The 19816-nt window shown below is 36.7% G+C and overlaps 1 protein-coding gene across 1 annotated transcript; it reads right to left on the bottom strand.

Moving 5' to 3' along the window:
* Window positions 1-15701: 15701 nt before the first annotated feature.
* LOC149785550 (uncharacterized) lies at window positions 15702-19541 on the bottom strand. The gene is made up of 3 exons (XM_089979905.1): window positions 19457-19541; window positions 16954-17353; window positions 15702-16182 (listed from the first exon to the last, which is right to left on the bottom strand). Exons 1-3 carry the CDS (start codon window positions 19539-19541, stop codon window positions 15702-15704), a joined length of 966 nt encoding a protein of 321 aa, XP_089836031.1.
* Between the last annotated feature and the right edge of the window lie 275 nt (window positions 19542-19816).

Here is a 19816-nt window from a genome sequence, read left to right as displayed (position 1 = left end):
ATGCAAACATCAGATAATACGTCATGCTTAATAATTGTCGTTAGATGTTGTGAACAAACAAACAGGACGACCATCTACAACAAGTACATTCAGTTGCAGCAGTGTGCAACGTTTCTTCAATCCTCCCATACGTGTGAATACTTCCTGATTTATTCCATTTTTTTCTATTCGTATAGTTCAATCTGCAGCTACTTTATTAATTGATTACACTGGTCAACAGTGAAATCATTACTGACTTGAAAAGGCCCTAATCTGTAGTATTTTGGTGTGCCGAACACGAATATAACCGTGAAAAATTTGTATTGGCTCTCGTTTTGAAGATATTCATATACCTCATTTTCTATGTTTCACTGTGTAAATTTCTCCAGTAGGACTGCAGCAACATCCGGAATAATGATGTAACATTGCATAATACCATCATGCTCACATCATCCACAGTTGATTGCATCATTTTCTGATGCAATGCAATACTAATGCCATGCGGCTGCTGAAGTAAGTTGACGTCAGCAGTGTACTATACATGTGTAGGCCTATTATACTAATGCCAGGCGGCTGCTGAAGCTGACGTAAGCAGTGTACTATATAAAGCCCAATCAGATAGGTTCAGCATTTAAAATATTTTAGACGTTGTGCGAGACAGTTCAAGCTACTGTTACATAAAACTTATTATTTTATCCATTTACGTACAATAAAGAACAGTAATGCCTCGAAAGTGTGTTAATACCGCGGACAATTTTTGCTATATTTGTGGGGAAGTGACATTTGCCAACCAGAAGAAAAGTATCAATTCTCAAGTGAAGAAGGCATATCATCTTTACTTCGGATGCAAGGTTGGTGACCAAGACAAGCCTTGGGCTCCGCATATATGCTGTGCTACATGTACAACACAGCTTTCACAGTGGTTGAATTGCAAAAGGTCATCAATGCCGTTTGCAGTCCCAATGGTGTGGAGAGAGCCAAGCAACCACCTAAATGACTGTTACTTCTGCTTGGTTCCTCCTCTTTCCGGCGGAATAACGAAGCGAAAGAAGTCGAGAATAGTCTACCCAAACATTCCGTCTGCATTGAGACCAGTTCCACATGGTGAGGGACTTCCTATTCCAGAACCTCCAGCAGAATATTCTCTTGATTCATCTGACGAAGACAAAGGTGAGTCGACCTGTTCTTCTCCTGGTCCATCAGCATGCAGTGATCCAGATTTTCACTGTGGTGCATCATCAACCCCACACAGAATAACACAGGAAGAACTAAATGACCTGATTCGTGATTTGGACTTATCAAAGAACAAGGCAGAATTGCTAGGATCAAGACTCCAACAATGGAATCTTCTAGAAGAAGATGTCACAATTACTGCATATCGAAAGCGCCACCAGCAATTGGAGCCTTTCTTCAGAAAGGAAAGTAATCTGATATTCTGTTCCGATATTGAGGGCCTCATGAATGCTTTAAAAATCACTCATGACCCACAAGAATGGAGACTATTTGTGGACTCTTCGAAACTGAGTCTCAAGGCTGTGCTTTTGCACAATGGAAACATTCTTCCATCTATTCCAGTAGCGTATGCTGTCCACATGAAAGAGACATACGATAACTTAAGGCAGCTACTGAATTCCATTGAGTATAACAAGTACAGCTGGCACCTCTGTGGTGATTTGAAGGTAGTTGCCCTTTTAATGGGACTGCAGCAAGGATATACAAAATACATGTGTTTCTTATGCGAGTGGGATAGCCGAGCAAGGGAAATGCACTACATGAGGAAGGAATGGACTCACAGGCAGAATGTAGCCATTGGAGAGAAGAATATCCAACACCCAGCTCTGGTTGAGGCTCAGAAAATCTTGCTACCACCCCTTCACATCAAACTAGGTTTGATGAAGAACTTCGTGAAAGCCATTGACCGGACTTTGCCAGCATTCCGATACCTGCATGAAAAATTCCCTCGACTCAGCGAAGCAAAGATTAAAGAGGGAGTTTTTGTGGGTCCTCAGATTCGAGAGCTTTTCAAAGATGACCGGTTCAACAACTTGCTGGAAGGTGACGCGAAACAAGCATGGAATGCTTTTCGCCTAGTTTCTACAAACTTCCTCGGAAATGTTAGGGCAGAAAACTATAAGGAACTAGTAGAAGACATGTTGATGAAGTATAAGAAACTTGGCTGCAATATGTCTCTAAAGATTCACTTCCTTCATTCCCATTTGGATTTCTTTCCTAGCAACTGTGGTATTGTTAGTGATGAACACGGCGAACGTTTTCATCAAGATATCGCAACAATGGAACAAAGATACCAGGGAAAATGGTCCACTACAATGCTGGCTGACTACTGCTGGACACTCCTCAGAGATGCTCCCGAACAGCTGTACAAGAGACAGGCGAAGAAATCTAAGATGTAGTCAATGACTTGATTTTTTATAGGTAGGCTATTACAGTTGACCTTTTACTATTGGAATGCATTTCGTTATGTAAACATTAATTTCTTGCAGATTACAAAAAAACTAGAGCCAATTTTGCAATTTGACTGTCATATTCGTGTTCAGCACATAAAAATTGATAAGAATTGACTAATTTTATTTCAGTAACATGACTTTTGTAAAAATTTGTTGTCCAGTGTTATTCGTGTGTTTTTTTAAATCCTCCATCAATTCTACCTGCTTTTGTCAAATAGTTGTGGATTGTTATTGTAAAGCTGGCAATATCTTATAACTAATAATATAAATTCAGCCATCTGCAAATCTGTGCATTTACACACACTGTAACGTCGCCCTCTTAGTAAGAGGGATGGTTAATTGGGTTTGGCTGGCGTTATTCCAGAGGATGAGTTTTCTCAATATTATAGCCTGGCGGGAGTGAAAGAAAAATGGAATTTCAACAGAGAACTGAGCGAGATCACTGGGGAGAAATAAAGCAATACCAGCCCTCTTTTGACAAGAAAATAACAAATTTAATCAGAACAAATTAATAACGGCAATTCCAATTCAAGTTAGATTATATCAATATAATTTAACAGGTGTGTCATTTGGATTTATTTCATCATCATAACGAGAGGTGAAAAGAGCGCAACATCCACGACTGATTGCATTACCTTCCTGTCTGACCGTATATCAATGTCTCCTAGTTCATCCTTCCTAAGCTATATATTCTGCCCCTTCATGGACTTCCTGGTCCCTTTATTCTGACCTCGTCCTTCTTTCTTTCTTTTCCCCGTAGTCCTGTCTTCAAGCTCTCAAGTCTTTCTCTCAGAAAGCTGTTCCTTAAAGGACAAATTTACCCCATAATTCTGTATACCCAACTATCTAGAGGTACATACAATTCACGTACGTTATTCAGTGCTGTCCACGTACCGCGTAAATTATGACTTAGTACTGTAGGATATTGATCTCGTTTCCAAGGCCGTCTTAAATTACCACTTTAACGTCTACCAAATATTACCGTATTATTTTACATATGCTACTACATATTCGATTACTAATGCATGAAATTAAAAACAAAATGTAACTCACGGCATTTCTTAACCTACAGGATTATCCAAGCATTACAAAATCAGATATAATTAGGTAATTATCGTTAACCTACGATGATCTGTATCGTCCTAACAACAAAGGAAGTTATTTCATATAACCATATGAAATACTATACATGTGAACATTTGGGTCGCATGCAATCAATTCTACCAATGAACTAATAACTGTATAATTAAAAGGTAAATGGCATAACAATTCTAGCATCAACACTTTCCATGAAAATGAATAAAATTAATTGCATAACAACTCTAGCATCAATACATTTTCATAACAACTCTAGCATCAATACATTTTCATGAATTGAATAAACGATACATAATATGGAAACCTAGTCATAGCAAACACATTTGCATAATACAAACAATCAAATAATAGAATATTACGTGAAATTAAAATTGCGTACCTTATCGCTTTTTCTTTCAGGACTTGTGCATCTTAGCATTAAACATGTCTTTATTTTTACACGACGATCGCCTGGTCTCTTTTGTTTCACGAGGAAAGCACTAATCTCTTTATGCTTTCCACGGACTCGACCAAGTTTCCTCTTAAAGGAAATTTCCAGACTAAAGAATTTCGACTAAGGTCGTCACTTTAAAGTCCGATTGCTCTAAAGTGAACGCCCTATTTTATTCTGCTCAATCGTAGGCAGTGGTCCCTAAATTTTCCCAAAGAAATAATTCCTTTCATCAGGTTTGGACAGCTCGGAATCTGTGAGACAGTGCGTGACAATTTCCCTTTGAAAATATGATAAGTGGACATAGGGTCCTGCCAAGCGGTTAGGATTGGTAGCTCAAATGTTTACTTTCTAAGGTCCGTGTTAATATACCCCGGTCAATTTCACTGAGCTGGAATTCTGTCCCTTTGAAGTTTACAATGACATGGGGGAGATGAACGAAGAAAGGTCGAAGTGACCCTTCACAAAGAATTTTCAGTCTTAAGTGCGATAAGACTTTAATGTTCAATGCATTCAACTTTAAAATTTTCTGTAATTCAAAATTCGACACTTCACACACCAAATACCTAATAAAATGTATTACTTCTTCCGACCATATTGTTGTCACCATCTTGCCATTATGATTAATAATGTTTAATTTTAAGGTTATCATCATTATATGTTATTTGAAAATCTGTATCTTTTCTGTACTATTGGAGCATATCTTTTTTAATCTCTGAAAACAACCAATTAAGACCTTCATTCTTATAAATGCTTTTCTTCAAAACAACTAGCTTGGACATACATTTAACCCGTTTAATAACTTGAAGAAATATGCATTATCTCTACATACCAACATCGCTGCGTTCAACAGTTAAATTCAATACAACGTTTAACGGTTAAATTCAATACAATGTTCAACGGTTAAATTCAATAAAATTTCAACGGTAAATTCAGTACAATGTTCAACGGTTAAATTCAATAAAATGTTCAACGGATAAATTCAATAAAATGTTCAAAGGGTAAATTCAATGCAATGTTCAACGGTTAAATTCAGTACAATGTAGCCTAGTTCCACTATTTATAAACTGTAAAAAGTTAATATTATTTTTATCCTGCTAGCTAATATGGATTTTGATTATTTATCTAGATGACGTCACAGTGCTAATACAGTAAATTACAAACATAAAAGGGAACTGTGAAGGCTTGGTTTTAACTGCACCTTTAACACATTGTTGGTTATATGACACCAAAGATATGTGAGCTAAGTACCTTTCCGAACTACATACTTAGGCATCTAATCCAGGTTGGCCTGTGCGGGTATCCAACCCGCGATCTTTTGATTAAGAATCTGATCCTCTACCAACTAAACTTTCTTGGCTACACGGCCCGGTTTCTCTAAACATCTTAAGTGTTTTTCGACTAAAAGTTTGAAAATCGCAACTGAAATTTGTGAACTGTCCTAAGTTATCTGAGGTTAGGCTTTATCTCCCACAAGTGGAGACGCTCAGTTATGGAGCTTGAACGACGTTATCGTCGACGTCATCATAGGAATCGTTTAGAAAGGAGAAATTTTAGGGACAGATGTAACCCCATGGACGGTGATGACACGGTTTTGTTCGCTTGCTATATATTTACCACTTACCATTTTATTCATCGTAAATACTGCTACTGAAACACCTGATTAGTATTTCACAAAGCAGAACATGGCGCTCTCACCCCTCTACAAGGCGATTGTGGCCTTATGCTTTTTCGCAACTGGAGCTCACTTCAGGCTTATCGGAGAGTCCTCGAGTGTGAGTGTATCCAGTGTAAGCAGATGTATATTTGAAGTAGCGACGGCCTTAGTGAGACCGGCAAAGGACTTCATACAATTTCCCCAACAAGATGTAACATCAGTGGTCAAGCAGGGCTTTTACAGGATTTCAGGTAAGATATTTTCCAGTTATTTAGTCCTCCCAATTTCAAGTATTTAAATAAATTATTCATATCCATCATTAGCATCATCCGCTCCTCATACACCGTATGGCCGTGACCCCTAGTAAAAACAGCTGATGATATCGAATAGGGTTTGACGGAAGAAAACATACCGTAATATTTATACATAGTTTTTACTGCAAAACATGCAATATGTATTATTCGGTTACAAAGTATACGGCTTGATTAAAGTTCGGACTGTGCGATTAAAATATATTTTTTTAACTTTTTTAAAGAAATTTGTATGGGCTACAGACTTAGATCTAACGTCACGTCGGGTGCGTTGGAACTTGGGGTATTTACGGTATTGTTGTAAATTATATTATTCGCACCAATTGGGCTCGTACAGTTGCTTACAATTTAACTATCAGTCATACATGCGTTATTATATATTGCATGTATGACTGCTAGTTAAATTGTAAGCCCCGATATCAAACCCTGTGATTTGAACACCATCCCAAACAAAATCGAAAAGTGAAAGCATCAACAATGCAAACAAATACTTACAACGTAGTATTTACATTAATTTATTGTTTCTAACTTGTCGACAGAAGGTCCCTAACAATGAAAACTTTCTACCACTTCCATCAGAATGGAAGCACTTGACGTAAACAAATATTCAGGCTACACGCTTTTCTTTTTTCTGGTTTCTTTACTAGTCCATTTTTTTAAAAATACAGCCTGTATACTTTTAATATTTCTACAACAAATTGAACAAATAAAACATAATTTGTATACATGTGTTTAAATAGATGTAAATAAAATATTTATGTAGTTGTTGCGATTATCAAACATGATGGACTAAATCACAGTTGTTGCTTGTGAACATATATTCGTGCATGTAAATATGGCGACCGTATTACTAAAGAAACTCCAGTTTGATTCAAAATCGGTCCTATCATTGCCCAACGGAAAAAAGATAACTTGAATTAGCATTTAGTTAATCACAACACAAACATTACTGTGTTTCATACGTTTTTTTTTATAGAAGATACACATTACATTATCTCATTTAGTTTTAAAAAAATAAAAAATAAACCCAAAGTATATGCAAGCATTTAATTTCCTATGTATCATGGCCCTTTCTAGGCTTCCCTCTTGTACCTATAACCATTAGCTTTGACACACCACATTTTTTCCATGCGCACGGTTGGGGTAAATAACAAAGAAAAATTAAAGATAAATAACTGTTACAGTTTACTTCAAACTGAGTAATGTAATAAAATGCTTTCATTAATATAGAATCATAACACAATTTCATTTGCTGAAGGATATATCTTATAGATTGTGAGTAACTACAGCCCCAGTGAAGAGAATAAGATAGATACTTGATATACCTATTATCGTATCAGTGAATAACTATGTAGGCTAAAATACCAAAATCAAGATTAAATTGGTCACTTGAGCAACAGGAATTCAAATTCAAATTCAAATATAGATTATTCATAAAGTGTAGGCTTATTAACGCATACATGGGGTTAAGAATGTATTAATTAATTATATTAATATATTTAATCCATTATTTGAATCAGCTGTCATTGTGCACCACTTTGCCCATTTCTGAAATACATAAGTGGTATTATAGATTAACACAGTTCATAAATATTTATATTTTATATTAAACAACAAAGTGACATAAAAAATAAAAATGATTTATTGCAGCACATACTTGATGTCCATAATATCAAATACTTTTAAAATAAATTCTTGACATTTATTAAAGGATTTTCAAATGGTCTTGGGGCAATAGGTGGTACATTCTTCATGATTTTGGCACCTAGTTCTACTGAACAGATTATGTAAACAGAAAAGGATTTCATTCACGTAATGTACATGTAATTAATAAAGGAGGAAAATATATTGTGAGAGATACTTGGCACCAAAATTTTGCAAACATTATAATTGAAATTGCAATGGTCAATATATTGAAATGATAGGGGAACTATAAAATTAAACATAAAGCATAGAAAGGTAATCTATTCACTGTAATAACGTTTTTGTCGTTTAAAATATTGAGATATGTTATATAAACCAATTCTGAGAATATATTTTTTTTAAAATTGTATTTAACATTTTATATATATATATATATATATATATATATATATATATATATATATATATATATATATATATATATATAAATGATTGGTACATATAATGTACTAAGTGCTTTAAATCATGGTCAAAACTGGCTCTGTTAGATTCATGAATCAATATCAGTAAATTTTTATTTTTTATTTTCTTGAAATTATTTTTTTACCTTGGGAAATCGCATGTTAGGGTAGGCAAAATAAAACTGGGGCGGTCTTCTGCTCCGAAACACACATTAATTTTTGCATTACAGGTACATTAAAAACTTCATATTTGTCATTATGCACAGGTCAAATTGGTGTATATACTGTGTAAATAAAGAACAAGGGTAAACATAAATATTGATAGGACTTTGTGTGTGCAAGTGTGAACTTATATATCTCTTTTCAGATGACACGTGACTATAGATTACGCATTACAAACTGTGTAGAAAAGTGGCCAGGTGAATATGATAGATTTCTACTTGGTGACTGGCAATCTTTGTCGTACGTTCCTTATGACACCATACAATGCACTTGCCACAACTGCACAGAGGAAGTACAATAATGCCTTGTGTAGAGACAGAGTTATTATATAACAAACATTTGGAATTCTAAAGATGCGTTTCCCATGTTTACATAATGGTATGCGAGTTTCTACTGATAAAGCTGCCTTATACACATTGTCCTGTGTTGTCTTTCATAACATATACAAGGGGGACATCATTCGATAGGCATATACAAGGGGGACATCATTCCAGCTGATGAATTAATTGCAGATAATGACGAAAATTTTAATATTTATGAACCAAGGGATGGAATGCTTTGCATGATTATATATGCAAGACATATTTTTCATGAATGAAGAAAATTCAGTATAAATATATGTACTATGCAAATAGTACATTATCTCATGTATAATATACAGATTCACTGACGACAATTACTCCTGTAGAACTTTATAAGACTTTTTAAGGACTGTTTGGAATTTACTTAGATTATAGCATGTTGTCTTTTCCCTATATATTGCAATAAAATCAGTGGTTTATAAATACTGAGTAATGAGTAATTCCTGCAAATTCAAGCAAATTCAGTCATTCATTAAATGTTTTGAAATTTCATTAATCATTTTTATTAAGTAAAAACGTTTCAGAGCTGTATAAATTTTTATTGGAAACAAAATTATGATTTGGTTTTGTAACCAACAGTTTTGTGTACAAAATAAAAATTCTTATGTACCTAGACAATGTCATGGAAAATTTCATTAGATTATTTATTGTTCAATGAACCACATATGCTTTGCTTGTTCAAAGAACGTTTCCTTTCTTAACATAATAATTTCATTTTTAAAGCTTAAACTTGTATCCAATTTTAGAACATTTCATTCTCCTTTTCTAATTTATTATTTTCCAAATCAAGTTCTACAATCTCTTTTTAGAGTTTTATGGTCTTCAATTCAAGATTTTTGTTCTCGAGTTTCAAATTCTCCTCTTCAGCATCAACATAATTATAAGCTGTTTTAATCCCTTTGTTCCCTCTATGTATGAAATGTTGACTATTTGAAGGTTTTGGTATGATGGACAACGAATCTTGAAAGAAAATAATGTTGATGTAAATGAACGAATACAGATGAATATGTAAAAGAAAATATATATTATGTGTTTGTTGATGGGGTCATCAGTATATGATATAACACAATTTTGACAGATTTTTTTACCCACCCCCACCTCATCACATCATGTAGAAAAAATATGGATGAAAAAAATACATGAAATCAAATTATTAATATAGCAGAAGACACTGGTGTTATTTTTGTGTCATGACACATTTAAACACCCTCGTACCCCACACATCGTCATACAAATTTAACCTCCTCTGCCTCTCAGTGCATGATGTTATATATGGAATGCCCCAATGTGAAGACTCCTCTGCCCCTCAGTGCATAATGTTATATATGGAATGCCCGTCAGTGCGTTATGTTATATATGGAGTGAGCCCAAGTGCGTGATGATATATGTGGAATGCCCCAATGTAAAAACTCCTCTGCCCCTCAGTGCATGTTGTTATATATGGAATGCCCTAATGTGAAGACTCCTCTGCCACTCAGTGCATGATGTTATATATGGAATGCCCTAATGTGAAGACTCCTCTGCCACTCAGTGCATGATGTTATATATGGAATGCCCTAATGTGAAGACTCCTCAAAAACACAGTGCATGATGTTATATATGGAATGCTCGTCAGTCCGTTATGTTATATATGGAATGACCCCAAGTGCGTGATGATATATGTGGAATGCCCCAATGTGAAGACTCCTCTGCCCCTCAGTGCATGATGTTGTATATGGAATGCCCTAATGTGAAGACTCCTCTGCCACTCATTGAGTGATGCTATATATGGAATGCCCCAACGTGAAGACTCCTCTGCCCCTCAGTGCATGATGTTATATATGGAATGCCCCTCAGTCCGTTATGTTATATATGGAATGACCCCAAGTGCGTGATGATATATGTGGAATGCCCCAATACGAAGACTCCTCTGCCCCTCAGTGCATTATGTTGTATATGGAATGCCCTAATGTGAAGACTCCTCTGCCCCTCAGTACGTGATGCTATATATGGAATGCCCCAATGTGAAGACTTCTCTGCCCCTCAGTACGTGATGCTATATATGGAATGTCCCAATGTGAAGACTCCTCTGCCCCTCAGTACGTGATGTTATATATGGAATGCCCCTCAGTGCGTTATGTTATATATGGAATGACCCCAAGTGCGTGATGATATATGTGGAATGCCCCAGTGTGAATATGTTTCTTTTCATATCAGTTATAATGATATGGTGCATTACTGAATACGCTTTATAGAAATCTCATTCATGTAATATAATCTAAGAATGATTGGGCAATGACATAACATTACCAATTAATTACAATGATTGTGAAATTCATGTATTTGTACTGTTCATATGGTTACTATTTATATACCGGCAGTCATTGAAAAAATTCACATCCGCTTCATACTAATTATAATAATTTTTAAAACTATACTATTATAGTATAAATGACTTTAAAGATTGTGGATGAAAGTCTCTTAGTGACCTTAAGCTTTGGTCATGGTCTGTGGTATTGAAGACAACTTAATAAGCAGAAACCTTAATTTGGAACATATTGGTTTTGTATTATTTTAGAAACACTAGCTAACATTGTAGCAAATCTAGTAACAGTTTTGAGTCTTCAATCATTGGTTAAACAATAAACATGTTTACCTTTTAATAATGATTGATTGCTTGGTCCTGGCATTGGTTCACCTGTTTCCTGCATGCCAGAATAGTTTATTTTATCCACCACCTTCTCAAGATTTTCCACTACAAAATAATGTGTGAAAATGTAATTAAAAGCAATATTCTCTCGAATAAATGAATATGATATGAAAGTATGAATTTTTATTTGATGGCATAATTTATGCATTATATTTACAATTGCTTTACATGTTAAAATTATATGAAAATGGTCAAATAATATAAATAATTAAAACAATTTGCTGACAGATATGCTCATTACACATGAATATCACAATATGGTGATACTATGATGAATATTAATCTTATGCCTGAAAGATAGGTTTCACACGCCTGACACAATTCTCAACGCTCGGAAATACTTGTATATACATATAAATTATGTATCAGCTATTAACCCTGGTAGTGCTGTGGTGTGTTGCTTGACCTTGAAACCAGTGCTGATTTGTTTCTAACTGCCCCATCTGTGCATGCTGGATTGTTTCAGAACAATAGTCTTTATGGACTAAATCTATTTAACAGCTCAAAACTTTAATTTAAAATCAGATTGCTGTGAAATTGTACAAAGTGATGGATATATACATGTAGATTGCAAACACTAAAAATCTCGATGAAATTGATGTGTGTTCATGGTTACGATAGCAATCAAATAGAGAAAATGAGTAGAAAAGTAATTTGTGACCGAAACAAATCGAAGATATTATATTCTTTTCCATCAAATATAGTTATTTTGAATGTGTACATGGGCAGTTAATTTGTGTCTAAATATTACATATCCTCAGTTCATTACTTTTAGGCCTATGCTAGATAATTAAAACTTTACTTTCAAAGATGTCTCTACATTTCGGTATGCTATAATATTTTGATGATGCTTTATTTATGTAGTTATTATTTTTTAAAATTCCATATAAAATATAATTCAGTTACTTATATAGTTCATTGATAAGGAGCAAATACTAATCATACTGAAAATGATAAATAGCTATAAATTTACTTTGGTCGCCATAAGAAACAAAAAAGTTATGTTAGTGTTTGAAAGGTTTTAAAGACTGTTAAAAATATTATTGTTGGCAGAATCTTTTATCCAACTAAATACAGCATTCATTGTTCAAAGAATTCAATGTTATCATGTTGTTTTAATTATGAAGGTAACAATAATTATAATAATGTAGAGAACAATTATGTAAGTCAGAATGCTGTTTATGCAACGAAGTCAAACTAACGGAAAACTAGTTTTCTCATTTGAAAATTGTAGAAAGGCAGATGTCTTATTGATTTTTATGTAAACACATCTTGAAGCAATTACTGTTCGTTGCAATAATAAATTTGACGAATACAAGTATCTTGATACATGTGACAAATGTAATAACTGACATAAAATCCATCTTTAGGTTTGTTATCGACTGCAGTGCACTCTTATTTCATCACATCATGTAAATGAAACAAATATAAATGTTTCTTGCAAAATAAAAAATACTGTTCGACTTTAGGGTTATTTGAAGACTCGTATTACATAAACTATTCTTTTTTTCCAACTTCATTACTAAACCTTATGTACATCATAACTTTCCTTTACTATATATTAACATGCAGACTGAATTTGATTTCTTTAATAGCTTTTATAATTAATGCATTCTTTAATATATGACAGCAAATATAGTTTCTGAATAACTTGCTTTACAACTCAAGTTGTTTTAAATTCTCATTTTTAATACATCTTCTATTGTTCAGCTAGTTTGAACACAACTGTCAGTGGCCTACCAAATAGATGTATTTAATTCTTTTTCATTCTAGTGTCTACATCTGAAAGATTTGAATGCAATAACATCAGGTAGAGCATTATTATCACAGCCACTAGTTTGGGTCTTTTCACGACACTATAGAGTAGTGTACCAATTTTTTGTTATATATGGTAACGAAACAGCCCCAAAGTACCAGTGTGCTACCAAGATAGCTCTTGGATCTTTACCGCCAAGGGAGGCAGAAATAAACAACAGTATGAACACTGAGATGTAGTTTGAAACACCGGGGAGCTCTTGTGTCCGGTACACATGTATGACAATGATATTGGTTATCAGGTTTTCCTTTTAGTGGAGCTGTACATTTGAGAAGCCTGAAAGTCATTATTACCAAAAAATAACATACATATTTCTTATTGATTATAAATTAAAGAGCAAAAGTTGTGAGGTTTTCAATGATAATTAATAATGCAACTTACCAAAAATATTTGAAATAAAATTTCTCAGCAACAATCTTAACGGATCATAACTTCAGCGTTGTCAACAATGTTAGGAAAAAAATAAAAGACCAAGCTTTTTATGTTCATTGGCCTATCTCGAAAACTAGCTCTGTTAAAACGAAACAAAACGAACTGACGAGGGAAAAAGGAAAGATTTCCACCGGGTCAAAAGTTCAGACACTGGATGAAAGTAGTTTAAGCTCGATTTAATTGAACTTTAAAGTTGTTACTGAATGGGATGGTCATGTCATAACACTTATATTTCAACACGTGATAGTGACAGAGCGCTTTCATATCAACACGTGGTATATTCCTGCAGAAGTTAATTCTCAAATTTGGAAAACTCCGCGTATTGCTACTTATACCTCCACACAAAGTCCTCACAAACTTTATTTGAATGCGGACTATCCCATACGTATATACCGTATTTAGCGCCAACTGGGTATTGGACAGCTGCGAGACTGCATCTACTTACAACCACCATATTGTTTACATCAACGCCCACTGCTGACAACAGACTTTTCTGGGCAAAGAAGTCTGTTTTAAAATTTGTTTCACTGATTTCCTGTTTCATCGATGCAGAACCGTGAACTTCGAGACAATTACATATGCTATCTCCCTGCTATTATTCGCATTCAATTAATGATTGGCCTAGATTGGACGTCACTGTCCTGTTGTATCCTCACGCAGAGCTAGGTGACGTTTGATCATAAATATATAGTTCTTCGATCAAGGTGATGAGGACCACTTTAACGTATTCATCCAGTGTTGTATCGGGAACAAATGGTCTGTGGGTGCGTAGGTGGCCGATGAGGTCGATATGCGCCCTTAATATTTTGTGGTATTGTGGAAATGGGATAGCAACGCTGAACATGGGGTTAACAGCTTGAGATTGTTTGACCTGCCTCGCCAGCTTCAGCACATTTAGTGACAAAAGAGCGCCACAAGACACTGTCCTGGGCAGTCTGCTCCCACGTGTCATAGCTAGTGCCAATGTTCTTTAATGACGTCTTCAGGGTGTCTTTGTAACGTTTTCTCTAGCCTCCTTTGTTGCCTTAACCTTGTTCAAGCTAGCCATAAAAGAGATTTTTTGGAAGCCGGTGGTCTGGCATGCGCTGTACATGGCCTGCCCATCGCAACTATGATTGCATCAAGATGGTGTGGATGCTGGGAAGGATTGCTTGGGCAAGGACCTCAGTGTTTGGGATGCTGTCTTGCCACTTGATGTTTATGAGTCTTTTGAGGAAGGTAGTGTGCAAGTGGTTCAACTTCTTTTCATGGCGCTGGTACACTATCCAGGTTTAGCAGGCGTATAATAACAAGGAGTACTATTGCTCTGTACACTTTCAGTAGTTTTTGAAGACTAATGCCTCTTCTGTTCCAGACATTGGCGTGTAGTCAGCAGGACTGCTGTGCGGGCCTATGCAATCCTGGCATTACTTTTATAATCTATTACGACATTCTGGAACAGAGTACTGCCAAGATAGATGAACATGTTCACTGCTCTCAGTTTGTAGCCGTTGACTGTAATTTTTGGCGCAGCACACGTTTTCCTGGCGCTGGGTACTACATTATTTCAGTCTTCTGTGTGTTCATCGTAAGTCGTCAGGCCGAAATTTGTGCAACCATCAGAGAACTTATCGACGCTGCTTTGCATATAAGCTTCAGAGCCAGCGTTAAGGACGTAGTCATCAGCAAATAGAAAGTCTCTGATTATGTCTGTTCGGACCTTAGTTTTTTCTTGGAGCCTCCTGTGGTTGAACAGTTTGCCATCAATTTGGTATCTGATGCTGATTCCCACGTCACCATCTCTGAAGGCGTCAGTGAGCATGGCTTAGAACATGAGACTGACAAGTGTTGGCGCCAGTACACAGCCCTGCTTCACTCCGTTTGAGACAGGAAAGGGGTCTGATGTCTTACAATTGTTCCGGGCTCTAGCTTCCATCGTGGAATTGTTGCACCATGCTGATAAATGTTCTTGGGCATCCGTACTTGGCCATGATCTTCTACAGGCTCTCTCTGCTAACAATATCAAAGGCCTAGGTCGGGTAGACAAAGGTAGAGAAAAGGTCAATATTCTGCTCTTGGCTTTTCTCTTGCAACTGCCTAGCAGCGAACACCATGTCGATGGTTCCACGCTCCGTTCGGAATCCACACTGGCTTTTTCATAGGAGTCCATGGTCAAGGTGTGGTGTGAGACGGTTGAGGAGAATTCTGGCGAGTATCTTGCCTGCGACAGAGGGCAAAGAGATACCTCGGTAGTTATCACAAGCCTGAAGTTTTCCTTTGCGATTATACTTGTGTATAATAGTAGCATCCTTGAATTCCTCTGGGATCGACTCTTTCTGCCACATGAGATGAAAAAATTGATGTAGCTTTTCAGTCAGAGCTGCACCGCCTTCCTTGTATATCTCTGTTGGGAATGAATCTGGACCAGGAGCCTTGCTAATAGAGATCAGACGTATTGCTTTCTTGGTCTCTAACATGGTCAGTGGGACATCCAGTGATTCATTGACTGGCACTTGGGACAGCCAATCAGTGGCTTCATCAGTGATTGTTGTTGTGCGGTTCAGGACACAGTTGATGTGCTCATTCCACCTTTCGAAGATCTTCTCTTTATTTGTTATCAGCGTATTCCCATCCGCACTGTGGAGAGGGCGTGATACTGATGATGATGGGCAAATACTGCATTCAGCGCATCATAAAACCTCTTCTTATCATTTGTGGCATCGTGGCTTTGGATCTCATCAGCTTTGTAACTCTGCCAGGATGACCGCATCTGCCAGAGTTTCTGTTGAACAGTCGTATGGAGGTTATTAAAGGTATCTTTCTTTGATGTGGACTTAAGATCATTTATGTATGCTTTATGGAGGCGATATTTTTCATTCAACAGCTGCCTGATGTTTTCGCAATTCTCATCAAACCAGTGCTATTGCTTTCTGGGGAAGGCCCCAAGATCTCTGAGGTGGTGTTGTACACCAGCTCTCTAAGGGTCGCCTAGGCTGCCTCTACATTCTGGGTGTCCAGAGGGGTGGACTGAAGATGGTTTTCTAGAGTGCTCATAAAGGTCTTTTTGGAGTTCGAGTTCTCCAGCTTGGCGATGTTCAGCCGTTTTGGAATCTTCATGCACTGCGGACGTCTTTTAGGTTGGATACGGATGTTTAGCTTGGAGACTACAAGGCAGTGGTCAGTCCAACATTCTGCACCACACATGGACTTGGTCACCTGTACATACTGGCTATCCCTCTTCCTGACTATGACGTAATCAATGCGATGGCAGTGCTTAGATCGGGGTTACATACATGTCATCCTGTTGCGGGTAGGGAGGCGGAAGACTGCGTTGCTGATGAGCAGTTGAAGCCCTGCCAGGTCTGAAGCAATAGAAGAGCATTGTTGTTTCAGCGGCTGACACCATACTTTCCAATGATCCCTTCCCAGAACACGTTGTCAGAGCCGAATCTTGCATTAAGGTCACCAAGGATGATGAACTTGTCAGATCTGGGAACAGACGTAATGATAGAGTGAAGTTCTTCATAAAAGTTGTCCTTTGTTTCATCTCGATTGGCCATGGTTGGAGCGTAGGCAGTAATGATCGTCACATGCTTTCTTCCATTCAACAGCGTCAGTTGCATGGTCATAAGCCTGTCATTCACACCAACTGGAAGTCCAGCTAGCATGTTAACAAAATCTGTCTTCACTGCAAATCCTACTCCAGCCTTACGTCGCTCCTTTTTTCTTCTTCCGCACCAAAAGAAGGTGTAGCCAGCGTCCCTTTCACAAAGTGCACCCTCTCCTGTAAGGCGGGTTTCACTCAAGGCTGAAATATAGATGTTATATCTGGCTAGCTCACTGCTAGTCAGGACAGTTCTCCTCTGAGGCCTGTCAGCATCATTTCTGTCCAAAAGTGTGCCATGCGCAGAGGGGGAGAGGAACCATTTTCATATTTTTTGTTGTAGTGTTTCCACCGCTGATGTAGGGTTACCTCCAGTCGCGTGTAGCTGGATAGGGAAAGATGGCGCAGACAATTTTTAGGGTACCTTTTCTAGCACCTTCCTCGTGCCATGGATGTAATCAGTGCGCATCCTAGAACGGGCTGCTCGGTTGCTGAAGGGGCTGCCGAACTCCACTGCTGATCCGTGTCAGTGAAGAACGACCATAATATTTGCGGCGACGGCTGCCAGTGTACCTACACCTGCCGCATCGTCGCTCGTCCGTCGCCACAGGATGTAAAGGAAGAAGGATGACCAAATAACTTGCTCATTGACATGGTATAAAGTGAGGAAGAGTTGCACGTCACCAACCTCACTCTTTCGTCCAATACCATCTGGATCCAGTGACAAAAGAAGGTTAAGATGACTGGGGATGGAATCGGATGCAGTGGATGACGAGGACTACCAAAATGTCTCGTTCTGCTCAACAAAAGGTTGTCGTGCTACTTCCATTCAGATGGCAACACGTCTGCTTCGTCAGCATTTAAGAAAGTCACAATTCAACCGCTTTCAATCACATTACATATCATCGTCTCTTGAAGTGTCAGAATAGACCGGTTACATATTGTGCATTTGACAATTCTAACAAAATCTGATCGACTTCGAAAGTCATCTGACTGAAGGTTTGTGACAAACATATAGCGCCGTGCCTCTTTAAGCAATCACGTTGTCGTCTGAGCACGATAAAAACAAATGGTAACAATGATAAAGCTGAACATTATGGAAAAAAATAAAACTTATTTTAACATTTTCAAATGAAGTTTATTGTTCCACGTCATATACGCTTGTACTATTTCCTATTATTTGAAACAGATTCAGGCAGCTGTGATTTGTTCTAACAGCAAATTACACAAAAGTTCTAAAAGCTAATGTCTGAGGGCGCTTATTTCTCATTGAACTTCGATAACCTTTGTCTTGTGGTACATAATTTATCCAAAACTCGTCCGTCAGTTCTAGATACAAGTAACATTACATTAATGATTGACAAGTCATGAATACGCATTAAAAGAAATCGTAATATTAGATGCTTTTGTAATATCTCCAATTTCATACTGTAACTATAAGAAAATAAAGTCCCCTCGCTTAAAGATCAAATCTAGTACATATATGCAGGCGTTCTTGTTATCAGAACCGTTTCTACACAGGCACTCGACAAGTTTAAATTTCACGAATTAGTCTAACAAAGGGCCTCTGCTTACTAAGTTATGCTTCTAAATTTCATGTCTCTATAGCTTACCAAAGACCATTATTCGTTGCTTTCTTTGTGTCAGGATATAAAATGTGTGAAAAAGGAGAAATGCCCACGTAATATAATCTATTACAAAGCCCGATGATGTCCTAGTTAATAAAGAATGTCCCAATAATTATTGTAGAAAACATAGTGACATTTCCATTAATTATAATCGGCAACATTTTCATTCTAGTTATTCAAAGCAACCTGTCTAAAGTATCTTTTTCTTTTTCACAGTTTATATGAATTAAATATATTTCTTTCAGGTTTATGCTGAATACGCATCATGTTATTTATAACAACTGAGTTTAAAACACGTTAGTTTATAATTATCTCTCGCTGTCTTCCTGGTAAATACTTTACATATACTATCAGCTTTAAATCAAAAAACATTTTGTATTGTTAAATAGACAAATAAAATATTGCTTAAATAAAAAATAATTTTTGCAAAATACTGATACTATCCGAGAAGTATCCACATAGGACAATGTGCATTTTGATGTCACACCCAATAATAAAACAAATCTTTGATTCATTGTCACAGATAGGTAAATGAATATGTAAAATATCCATTTTCTAACTTAAATCTAATACAGTGGTCTCCCACTTTTGAGGTAAGCCATCATCTTCAAAAAACAACTTTGCCCAGCATGAAAATAGCAAATTATTACTATCGCTAACCAAAGGCCACCCCATGTACCCCTCACCAGAGACCATTTCTTATGTGCCTCAACAGAGACTTCCCATTCTACAGGACCAAATTTGCTTTCCAAATTGGGTTGCATCATAACAAACAGACCACAGTATAAGCTAAGGACCACTGTTTTCTTTTCGTTAGACACATCAGTTAGGAAGTGTTCTATGAAAGGTTGTAAAAGAATGAACATGTAAAAGTTTCAGTCCAGACAATTTACGATCTTGTCATTGAAATAACATGAATTGTGTAATTTAATCTACGTTGTCATGAGCTTGCATCATCTGATCTATTCACAGATCATTCATCACCAACAAACCTGAACCTAAATTAACAATCAGCTGTCCTTAAGATACTTAACAATTG

Source organism: Sinohyriopsis cumingii, chromosome 13, assembly GCF_028554795.1.
Source record: "Sinohyriopsis cumingii isolate HCF-2022 chromosome 13, ASM2855479v2, whole genome shotgun sequence".
Classification (NCBI taxonomy): domain Eukaryota; kingdom Metazoa; phylum Mollusca; class Bivalvia; order Unionida; family Unionidae; genus Sinohyriopsis; species Sinohyriopsis cumingii.
This window is presented reverse-complemented; position numbering and strand designations above follow the sequence as displayed.

Coding starts and splice junctions, on each gene's coding strand:
- LOC149785550 (XM_089979905.1), bottom strand. CDS start 19,541: ATGCAACCCAATTTGGAAAGCAAATTTGGTCCTGTAGAATGGGAAGTC. Junction 17,354..19,456: donor GAAATGGTCTCTGGTGAGGG/GTACATGGGGTG, acceptor TCTATATTTCAG/CCTTGAGTGAAACCCGCCTT. Junction 16,183..16,953: donor TGGGAAGGGATCATTGGAAA/GTATGGTGTCAG, acceptor CCCTCTCCACAG/TGCGGATGGGAATACGCTGA.